At 39.7% G+C, this 12,477-nt stretch overlaps 1 protein-coding gene across 5 annotated transcripts in view; it reads left to right on the plus strand.

Moving 5' to 3' along the window:
• The window catches only part of LOC126248410 (synapse-associated protein 1), a 339,042-nt gene that overhangs the window by 181,041 nt on the left and 145,524 nt on the right, over positions 1–12,477 (plus strand). For all 5 annotated transcript variants that reach the window (XM_049949366.1, XM_049949367.1, XM_049949370.1 and 2 more), the window contains exon 3: positions 9,196–9,284. In XM_049949366.1, the coding sequence (XP_049805323.1) occupies positions 9,196–9,284 (89 nt within the window). The remainder of the gene's footprint in view (positions 1–9,195; positions 9,285–12,477) is intronic.

A 12,477-nucleotide genomic window follows, 5' to 3' on the forward strand; every position in this document is an offset into this window, starting at 1 on the left:
TTGGTTCATTGTAGAACTTCGGCAACTCAATGAGGCAAGATTCTTTGTACATGATTAATAGTCATATTTAGACATATAAAACCATATTAAATGATTATAATTTTGGTCCACATGATTTTGAATTGTTGTGGAACAGGTCAGTTTGGTTATATAAATTGCTGCAGTCTGCAAGACTAACAATGTGTTCTTGGGCTAGCAGAACACACACACACAAGCCCTTGTTAGAGGAATTGCTAGAGATAGATAATGTTGTATGTAAAACTTTGTATGTAAAACTTCTTTCCAAATGACATGCTTATTTGCACTTTTAAGTAAATTTGATGCAGTGTCAATGGCTATTGTAGTTAACTAGTGTTCCACAGCGATGTTGCCTCACGACAATATGCGGAATGTGTATGATACACTAACTGTAGATTGAAATTGAGGAGCTAGCTGCAAATATTGTGATAAAATGCACTGTTACGCACTTGAATTGCAGCTGTGAACGCATGTAGATGACTGTTAGATACCTCCAGCCTATTAAACTCTTGGCTTCAATGTAGCCAATGCTAATAAGAACTCGAAAGAGGTAGTGTTGAACCTAGACGTTCTGTGTTGGTGAGCACATGGTCATCTGCGAAACCATTGAAGCTGAGGTACCATTAGTTATACTGTTGATGTTCAATCACTGTCACGTATGTAGTAGCAGAGTAAAGTATTGCTAAGGCTGTGTATGCAACAGGTGCACCGCTTACACAGCAAGGATTGTAATACTGCTAAGATGTCCACCAGAAGGTGCATCATAATGACCCACCTACAAGTAATGAACGAAGAGGTTGCCTTGATACACAATATCAGCTCATGGAGGCATTTGTTAATGCAGCAAACTTTGTCACGTTCACCTACATTAGTTGTGGATAATTGGATGGATGTTGTAGGCCACAGCTTGATAAATTTTGAAGCAAGCCAGATTCTGTATTTTACAAGTGTCTAAATTTTTATTTGTGGGACACCCAAGCCTTGCATGACATAAGCTGCTATAGGCAACCACAGTTTTTGGGTCTTAGCTCCATCATCGGGTGTATCTGAAATCTGAAGTAAAATGACAGCCCTAACCTACTCCATTTAGTGATTAAGAAATTTTTAAGCAATTAAAGATTGACAATTAAAAACTGAAAGAGAGAAAATGTTTCGACAATAACCTACCTAGCAGTGGTGGGGCATCATGTCTATGAGCTAACAGTTGATAAGCAAACATCTGTCATAAGTGGACTGTCAAATAATATCCCAAATTGTGGCTGCGACACGGCAAGCAGACTGAACAGTAACACCACAGGCCATATTTGTGGTAAACACTGTGAAGGAGGGGCATAACATGACATAGAGAGAAACTAAGGTATGAGCACGTACGAATGCCGAAAAAATACAGAAGCAATATAGATAATAACGTAAAGTAATGGCGGTCCATTACAAAAGATGTTCACCTTAATAAACAAATCAGAAAAAGCAGCATGACTAGTAACAGAATATGTGCAACAAAGCAATCCATAAGACACGGAATCCTAATATAACTAACAGAATGAGCCAAAGGCTGACACACATACAATTTGCCAAAATCTGCATCAATATCAGGAAAGTCCAAACATAACACATAATGGGTTGTAAACCAGTGAAATTAAAAGGTAAAACATTTAAAGAATAAAACTGGCAAATATAAATCCAGTTACTGAAGAGTTCTAACATAACAAATGACAGGTCCTGAACCGATGAAGTTAAAAAGATAATGCATTTGAAAGAAGAAACTTTTCTTAAAAACATTTCAAGAAACTAAAAAAATTAAGATAAATACAAGTATTATTGCACTTACTCTGTTGTTAATCATGCTATTTTTTGTTACTTGTTTGTTAAAGTGAACATATCTCGTAATGGAGTGCCATGACTTTCGGTTGCTGGGTATATTTCTTCTGCACTTTTTTTGGTGTTTGTACATTCTTGTAAAAAAAAATGGTTCAAATGGCTCTGAGCACTATGGGACTCAACATCTTAGGTCATAAGTCCCCTAGAACTTAGAACTACTTAAACCTAACTAACCTAAGGACATCACACACACCCATGCCCGAGGCAGGATTCGAACCTGCGACCGCAGCAGTCCCGCGGTTCCGGACTGCAGCGCCAGAACCGCTAGACCACCGCGGCCGGCTCATTCTTGTACCTTAGCTCCTCTCCATGTCATGTTACGCGCCCCCTTCACAGTGTTTACCATCAAACTGGCTCGCACTATTGCTGCTCAGTCCACTTGTTGTAGCCACATGAGAACACTGTATCAGCATTCGGTATTTGTTGATCTTGAATGTAGGAATTTTGGCATGGTTCGTTATATCACGTAAGTTGAAATTTCCTGTCAGATTAAAACTGTGTGCCAGACCGAGACTCCAACTTAGGACTTTTGCATTTTGTGGGCAAGTGCTCTACCATGTGAGCTACCCAAGTACGACCCACAACCCATCCTCACAGCTTTACTTCCTCCAGTACCTCATCTCCTACCTTCCAAACTTCACAGAAGCTCTCCTGCGAACCTAGCAGTTGGTAGAGCACTTGCCCATGAAAGGCAAAGGTCCAGAGTTAGAGTCTTGGTCCAGCACACAGTTTTAATGTGCCAGGAGATTTCATATCAGCACACACTCCGCTGCAGAGTAAAAATTTCATTCAGGTTATAAGTTGACTTGTGCCTTCTGCAGTGCAGGGTCATTATTTAGTTTAACTTTGGTTTGGCGCATGAATTCTTCCACCTAGTGTCCTATGGTGACACTATCGTTACAGACTGTACGCATTCTTGGTGGCAATTTTGGAACAAGAGGTAATTTCCAGGGCTGCAATTGAAAGTTGGAGTTCATTGCAGCCACAATTTTGGGATATTATTTGATGGTCCACCTACGATAGATGCTTGCGTGTCAGTTGTTAAAGCCTGGACATGACATCCTATTACTGCCAGGTAGGCTGTTGTCAAACCACTTGGTCTGTTTTTCAGTTTCTTAATCTCAACCTTAAGTTGTTTAAGAAATTCATAATTGCTTAATGAAGTACGCTACAATTGTTGTTTTACTTCAGATTTCAGACTCGTCCGATGATGGGGTGACTAAGAAATCGTGGTAATGCATAGCGACTTCTATCGTGCAAGACTTTATTGACCAAAGTATTTTAAAATTGTGGTGGATTTGTTTACCATGAACATTTTAATGAGCGTGTTTGCCCTGGAGAGCAAAAGGAAATTGCCCGGTATTCTGGTTGATATTATCGGTAATATAATTACGCTTACTACATGCAGTGCCCATAGATAATGTAGCAGAACTTCGAGCTGGTGTTTGTGCACTAAGCAACCTCTGTTTACGTTGTCACTCAAGACTATAAATGTATCATTGTCAGCTATAGGGTCTAGAGGGTCTGATAAGACTAGCATGTATTTTTCTGAAATTTTGTATGAACTCTCACACATGTTCCCAGTGAACATTGGTAAAGTTTTGTTTTCACCAATGTAATGTATCCAGAGATCATCACTTTCTTGACTCCGTAGCGCAACTATCGAAAGCCCACTTCTGAGTTTTCGACAACTTGGAGACATATCATCTCCAGCAGTATTATCTTGAAAGAAACAAAACTAGGCCATCTTGTACAACTTTTTCACCCTGAAGCAAAAGTCATAAAAAAATATTTCTTCAGCGATTTTATATGGATAATTTTAACCAAAGTAGGATGAAAAAAACAGATATTTGAAAAAACCTGAAATTTAGCATTTTATATCTCTGGAAGTAACTGCAGGATAATCATGAAACTTTGCACATAGTGAGTTAACAATACAGGGTTTTAGAATATAAATTTTCGTTCTACTACTGCTTTCGAGTAGTTTACAGATTGAATGCAAAGTTCATGATATTTTAAAAATGCCAAAAATGTTTATTTGTAGCCCACTTTCACTAAATAGTCTTCTACAGACTCTTTCGAACCAGTTTCATTGGAAAGTCCGTGCTCTAAACCACCTAAAACACTAATTTGGTTTTGCAGTGTGAACATAAGAGGCCCCCCAAAAAAAGACAATGAGAAGGTGAGGGTGCATTTGAAATATGCCTATATTCTGCTGGTACTCTGATTAAATCTGACGTGTTGTGTTACATTCTACAATTGCTTAGCACTCTCTGGGGAAGGTAATATCAAGTCATGATGACTAGGAAGTGAGATAGTTGTTCCACTGTATAAACATCGAGAAATGAGTGTCTTTTTGTCATGACTCATCAGGTCATGACACACACACACACACACACACACACACACACACACACACACACACACACACACTCTGTGTATAAATTGCCTTAAAGTTGTACACTGTTATCACATTGTGTAAGTTCTGGGATGTTCATAGCAGCCTACCTTTTTTTTTTTTACATACTAGTTTAATTCCAGTTAAAAGTATAGCAAATTTTGTGTCTTCATAGTTTTCAGTTTATGTGAGCTGATGAAAAATTGTGTTGCTGTGGTCCAAGGTGGCTTAATCACTGCTTGTTTCTTTTAAAGTGAGAAAATTAGCATTCCCATCGCCATAGGGGCTACGCCCAGTAGCTGTGCATTGGCAGCCACTGATGGGTTTCTTTACCACTAGTTCCCAAGCCTGTCTTCACACAGGATCCCAAGCCTGATGATATATTTCTAGAAGTGTCAGAGGACAAATCCAGAAGATGTCTGTTTTAGGATCCTAAACATGTTGTTACCTTCAAGCTACATGAAATTTTACAGGTTTCATTAATTTTCTGTAGAAAGTCATCAGGAAAGCTATACTGTCAACCAGATGATGTCAGTGAGGGTGCTGGGTCACTGAAATAATATACTGTTTTGGAACCCAGCACTTGACACCTCTTGATGACCAATAAAATGAATTTGCTGGGCCATGTGGGTGCATAAAACTCAGCAGCAGTCTCAGATATTTCCAGCTCTCCACTCACTTCCATAAATGCATGCAGCATATTTTCCTGGCTGGAGGTCTGATACGTTTCTCCTCTGCACTGAGAGCATTAACGGCATTAAATTTGTTTTCATCAGCAAAGAAGAAAGTGATCGGAATAAAGTTTTAAGAGAAGAGTGGTTATAACGTGGTCATACTTTAGCAGGAACTAGAGAAAATATTTTTTTCCAAATAATAATGCAACATTTCAGGTTAGCAGATTTTCAAATGATGAATAATCTTTTCTGGCTATAATTAGTGACAATAGTGGAGGAGATACATTAACATCAGACTTCCAATCAGGGCAATATTCTGCAAGCATTTATGAAAAAGTGTGGTTGATTGGAAATATCCATGAGACTTCCTCAAAGAGGAAGAGGATGCTGTAATAAGGTTCATGCACTGACATGGCCCAGGAAATTCATTTTATTGGCCATCAAAGGTCACAAGCCCAGTGTTCCATAATAGCACGTTATTGCAGTTATTCCTCATGACATCCTACAGCAAATTAATGAAACCTGTAAAACGTTAAAGTAGCTTGAAAGAAACCCAAGCTTAGGATCCTAAAAGAGACCTCTTTGAACTTTGTCCTCTGACACTTAAAGAAAGAGATCATCCGGCTTTGGGATCCTGTGTAAAGAAACCCTTATCAGGCTTTGAAACCTGTGGTAAAGAAACTGACCGGTAACGGCTGATGACTGACTATCGGATGTGGCCCCTATGGTGATGGGAATGCTGGTTTTCTCACTTTAAAAGTCACCAGCAGTAGCCACCATGGACCTCAGCAACATATTTACACAATTTTTCATCAGTTCCCATAAAGTGTAAACTATGCAAACACACAATATGCTATAATTTAAACTGGAATTAAACTAGCATGTCGATAGCATTGCACAATAAAAGAACTCACAATGGTCTATAATGCGAGTCCTTTGCAAAAAAAAAAAAAAAATTCAGGCAGACTCATACGAACTTCTGCAAAACTTGCGCAATGTGATGATGGTGTACAGCTTGAAAGCAGTTTATTCAGCTGTTAGGCAACAGTTTTACTAACATGATGTCCAGTGCCTTGGCAATGCACAGTTAGTTTCATTCTGTAGCTATCATAGCGGAAAACGGACTGAAATATGTCCTGATAAGTCGTGACAAAAATACACCCATTTTTTGAAGTTTGTATAGTTGTTCTGACTCGATCTCACTTCCTAACCATCAGGACTTCTGATGTTGCCTTCCCTATATAGAGTGCTAAGCAATTGTAAAACATAATAAAAAGATTTCAAATTTAATTTGAGTACTGCGGGATATGGGCCTATTTTAAATGCACCTCTACCTTGTTGATGTGTTTTTTTGGGGCCTTACGTGCTCACATTGCGAAAAAAAATTGTTTCTTTGGTGGTTTAGAACATGATCTCTCTAATAAAAACAGTTTCAGAAAATTTTATTTTGTAAAAGTTGGCTAAAAATCGCCAATTTTGGCGTTTTAAAAATGTCATCAACTTTGTCTTAAATTGCTGGCATGCAGTAAGACAATGAAATTTTATATTTAAAAAAAAAATAACCTTGTATTGGTAAATTATTGTGTGCAAAGTTTCAGGTTTATCCTGCAGCTACTTCCAGAGATGTGAAAAGCTAACTTTACATTTTTATTTATTTATTTTTTCAAGTGTGTCTTTTTTCGGCTGACTTTGGTTAAAATTATCCATATAAAAATTGCTCAGAAATTTTTTTGATGGTTTTACTTGAGAGTGTAAAAAGTTGTGTGAGATGGTCAAGTTTTGTTTCTTTCAAGAAAATATTGCTGGAGACATTGTGTCTCAACATAGCCGAAAATGTATGTGTATTTGGGGGAGAATGGAAGATGTACTTTGGGTAGCTGAACTGTGTAATTAAACAAATGACTATATCCCTGGTTCGGTACAGTTCCCCACAGTCGTTTAATGAACAAAGTAAGAGCATATGGACTATCAGACCAATTGTGTGATTGGATTGAAAAGTTCCTAGATAACAGAACGCAGCATGTCATTCTCAATGGAGAGAAGTCTTCCAAAGTAAGAGTGATTTCAGGTGTGCCGCAGGGTAGTGTCATAGGACCGTTGCTATTCACAATGTACATAAATGACCTTGTGGATGACATCGGAAGTTCACTGAGGCTTTTTGCAGATGATGCTGTGGTGTATCGAGAGGTTGTAACAATGGAAAATTGTACGGAAATGCAGGAGGATCTGCAGCGAATTGACGCATGGTGCAGGGAATGGCAATTGAATCTCAATGTAGACAAGTGTAATGTGCTGCGAATACATAGGAAGATAGATCCCTTATCATTTAGCTACAAAATAGCAGGTCAGCAACTGGAAGCAGTTAATGCCATAAATTATCTGGGAGTACGCATTAGGAGTGATTTAAAATGGAATGATCATATAAAGTTGATCGTCGGTAAAGCAGATGCCAGACTGAGATTCATTGGAAGAATCCTAAGGAAATGCAATCCGAAAACAAAGGAAGTAGGTTACAGTAAGTTTGTTCGCCCACTGATTGAATCCTGCTCAGCAGTGTGGGATCCGTACCAGATAGGGTTGATAGAAGAGATAGAGAAGATCCAATGGAGAGCAGCGCGCTTCGTTACATTATCATTTAGTAATCGTGAAAGCGTTACGGAGATGATAGATAAACTCCAGTGGAAGACTCTGCAGGAGAGACGCTCAGTAGCTCGGTACGGGCTTTTGTTGAAGTTTCGAGAACATACCTTCACCGAGGAGTCAAGCAGTATATTGCTACCTCCTACGTATATGTCGCGAAGAGACCATGAGGATAAAATCAGAGAGATTAGAGCCCACACAGTGGCATACTGACAATCCTTCTTTCCACGAACGATACGAGACTGGAATAGAAGGGAGAACCGATAGCCGTATTCAGGGTACCCTCCGCCACACACCGTCAGGTGGCTTGCGGAGTATGGATGTAGATGTAGATTATATTGGCAAAAGTAAAACTCTGCTGATGACATGTGTCAATGCTCTCACAAAATTTCAGCAAAATGTGTGATGGTCATGGGAAACTTTTCCAATATTAGACCATGTTGGCTCTAGTAAGGACAAAAAACCTGCTAGTGCAGTGGACTGTCTAATACAATTTTAATCTAGTAAGTTCTGGAGGTAAGCTAGAAAATAGTGTTCTTCAAATGGATAAGGACTGGATGCAATGGCCATTTATTGCACATTGAGTTAATAACTACATGTAATTACTTCAAATATCAAGTAATCTCTGTATTAAAGATCTGAAGTATTATTGTTATACTTAGTTTGCTCCAGTCATTACATATAGTTCTATTGTTACGCTGCTGCCTGTTAGGAGTGAAACATACTATTTAAATTGTAGTATTGTAATCAGAGTAATTTCTTCACAAAATAATTGTAAATTCCGAGTCTTGCAATATAACATATGACAAATATTGTGTGTGGTGAATGCAGAACTTTTGCTGGGACTTACGTACTACTTCCTAAACTTCACATGTCAAGCTTCGTGGGCAGATTGTAAGTCAAGGTGGAATAGATCCATCTGTAACCAACTTTTCAACAGAAGACTAAGTTTTAGTTGGAAGTCCTGTAATCTGCTAGGAAATACTATCATTTCTGTAGTTCTTAGTTTACTTAATCCATTGCTTTCTACATTTTAAACTAATTTTACTGAGCTGTTGCAAACAACTGGCATGTCTGTAGTCACATCATGAAGTTGTAGGTTCCCATACTAAGATAATTTTCAGTCTAGTGAATAATCATCATATGCATTGTTGAATCCATCTACCCCTTGCTGAAGTTTGGTAGAGTGATCTTATTCTGATTATCGTGAATTCTGCAATAGTTTGTATTGGCAATAGGACAATGTATATGTCTTAACGGAACTGTGATGACATAAATACTACAAAATTTTCCTTTCATCCAGAGGAATTTTTTTTTTAATTTCTCAGGGCATTGCAAGTATAAATAATCTTGATCTTATTATTAACACAATTTTTCTGAAGTTGGGAAACCGGAAGTACTTGTCTACATTCTGTTGTGCATACAATCATCTTAAATGTGCCATATTAATCAATGAGACTTACCTTCAGCATGAAAATATTTTCCTTCCTTCCTCCCTCCCTTGTGTGTGTGTGTGTGTGTGTGTGTGTGTGTGTGTGGAGGGGGGGGGCGCAGGTGTGTTTTTTAACTTTTGTATTTCTGTTACAGTGCTACAGGAGGAGCAGACAGTGATGTGGCTGCCTCTGAACCAGGAACACCTGTGGAGGACAAGGAAGGGGGCCAACCATTTGGTGCTGGTATGTTTATTTCACTTGATATTTGTTGAGTTAGTGTGTTTGTATGTACGAGGGCAGTTCAATAAGTAATGCAACACATTTTTTTTCTCGGCCAATTTTGGTTGAAAAAACCGGAAATTTCTTGTGGAATATTTTCAAACATTCCCGCTTCGTCTCGTATAGTTTCATTGACTTCCGACAGGTGGCAGTGCTGTACGGAGCTGTTAAAATGGCGTCTGTAACGGATGTGCATTGCAAACAACGGGCAGTGATCGAGTTTCTTTTGGCGGAAAACCAGGGCATCTCAGATATTCATAGGCGCTTGCAGAATGTCTACAGTGATCTGGCAGTGGACAAAAGCATGGTGAGTCGTTGGGCAAAGCGTGTGTCATCATCTCCGCAAGGTCAAGCAAGACTGTCTGATCTCCCGCGTGCGGGCCGGCCGTGCACAGCTGTGACTCCTGCAATGGCGGAGCATGCGAACACACTCGTTCAAGATGATCGACGGATCACCATCAAACAACTCAGTGCTCAACTTGACATCTCTGTTGGTAGTGCTGTAACAATTCAAAGGTTTGTTCCCGCTGGGTCCCTCGTTGTCTAACCGAACACCATAAAGAGCAAAGGAGAACCATCTGTGCGGAATTGCTTGATCATCATGTGGCTGAGGGTGACAATTTCTTGTCAAAGATTGTTACAGGCGATGAAACATGGGTTCATCACTTCGAACCTGAAACAAAACGGCAATCAATGGAGTGGCGCCACACCCACTCCCATACCAAGAAAAAGTTTAAAGCCATACCCTCAGCCGGTAAAGTCATGGTTACAGTCTTCTGGGACGCTGAAGGGGTTATTCTGTTCGATGTCCTTCCCCATGGTCAAACGATCAACTCTGAAGTGTATTGTGCTACTCTTCAGAAATTGAAGAAACGACTTCAGCGTGTTCGTAGGCACAAAAATCAGAACGAACTTCTCCTTCTTCATGACAACGCAAGACCTCACACAAGTCTTCGCACCTGAGAGGAGTTCACAAAACTTCAGTGGACTGTTCTTCCTCAAGCACCCTACAGCCCCGATCTCGCACCGTTGGATTTCCATATGTTTGGCCCAATGAAGGACGCAATCTGTGGGACGCACTACGCGGATGATGAAGAAGTTACTGATGCAGAACGACGACCAGTAGAATGGTACCGTACAGGCATACAGGCCCTCATTTCAAGGTGGCGTAAGGCCGTAGCATTGAATGGAGATTACGTTGAAAAATAGTGTTGTGTAGCTAAAAGATTGGGGAATAACCTGGTGTATTTCAATGCTGAATAAAACAACCCCTGTTTCAGAAAAAAAATGTGTTGCATTACTTATTGAACTGCCCTCGTATGTACTGTGGAGATAATGAGGTCACTTGAATTGTGTAATACAATGTTTAAAGATGTCTTGTGCCAGAAATACATGTCACAGAAGACAACAGTGTACACTTGCATATTAGTTTTATATTTTTCAAGGCATGACCTAACTTCTTACTCTGGATTACGTACACATTTTGTTCCGTAGATCAAGGAGCTACTCAAGGATGGTAGGACATACCGTAAGTGAAATGGTCCTTATGGATGCGGAATAAGTAAAAAAGAAATCTTTAACATATATTTGATGTAATAACAAACTTCTCATGCAACATGCAGACACATAATTACACTACTGCATTGAAGATGTGCTGAAGCGAAGCCTGATTTTATTTCTTCGATACTATCAGTAAAATATACATTATTCGCTTGTGCTAAGAAACTTTCCATTGGAGTAGGATTTGGCCACCAACTCTTTAAACTAAACTTCATTAGTAGCTAAACTCTCCTGCTGCGTACCAAATTAATTTTTAGTGTACTGTAGCCTCTGAGAACTCTACTGAAGGTGTAATTAGGCAATGACAATTGTTATTTTTAGAGACTAGGTCAGTAAATTGAGTTATATACTTGTGGTTTCCCCTTTCCACAGGTGGTCATGAAACTGGCATGCAAGTGCCAGCTATCATCGCAGTTTCTGAGATTTTTATTCCCAGGACCGTTCCATAATACTCTGCCCTTTGTCAAAGCTGCTTTTGGCATTGGATTTCCTCATTTGTGGCCTTTATTTTTGCTACAATGATTGTTCTTTCTGCTCCTGTAATAAACTTCCCTTACAGCATCACCACTGGGTGCCATGGTCATTATGTTTGGTCTTGTGTGTGTGTGTGTGTGTGTGTGTGTGTGTGTGTGTGTGTGTGTGTGTGTGTGTGTTCACTAAGCTGTAGTTCTTAACATAATTATGTTATCTTCTACTGTGTGACAGTCTACTTGAATGTGTTGGCACTAAGATCACAGCCCATCTTAATGTGTTGCACTGATAAAAATGTGCTTGTTTGATCAGTAGATAGTGTGTGATCTTTTCCGGTTGATACTTGGACAAAGAGTGTACAGCATCAGTTGTACAAATAGGGAAGTGTTCTTTCATTGTTGAGAAAGAGACCTTGAAGAGGGCTAGAACAGCTGAGCCTCCTTAAATATGTGCTTCGAACCACCAGTTCTTTGTGAATGTGGGTAGGCTAGATAAGACCTCTTTCTTTTTTTTCCCCAACTAACTGAATGCAAAGATGTACCGTTGTGCTGTATTGCCCCCTTTCTCATGCCTCAGCACTCCACTTCTCTATTAAGACAAATATTATGACTTTTCTTTTCTCCTGGTTTAGTGATCTGAAAAATCTCTTTCAAAAAGATACTCACATATTTATGAAAATTGCAAGGATTATTTGGTTAAAGCCTATTGTTGCCCTTCAAAGAAAAATATTACAGCCATAGGAAATATATTATTCAACAAGGAAATGCCTTTGTGGTCATCCTGTGCAGGATATTAGTAGGTCTATTCATGGTTTGGAAATGGAAGAAATAGTTTATAACCATTTTTTTGTGAATCAAAATATCCACGGGTGTACTGCCGGTCTACAGTGTCCAACGGGCACAATATTTTGGCGATCATACATGTCGCCATCATCAGGTGAACTGACGGACTGAGCTCCTGTGAATGTGCCAGCACGGAGATCCGTACACTATGGCTGCTCAGGGGGAACTGGGTTCGGTCGCGGCGGCGGCCGATTTAAATACCCTCTGCCCGCGGCGGGCTCACTCCGCCGTCCGCGCCCCGTGCCGCCGTCCGTGCCCCGCGCCACGGTCGCGTGGTGGAACAG

This window comes from Schistocerca nitens, chromosome 3, assembly GCF_023898315.1.
Source record: "Schistocerca nitens isolate TAMUIC-IGC-003100 chromosome 3, iqSchNite1.1, whole genome shotgun sequence".
Taxonomy (NCBI): domain Eukaryota; kingdom Metazoa; phylum Arthropoda; class Insecta; order Orthoptera; family Acrididae; genus Schistocerca; species Schistocerca nitens.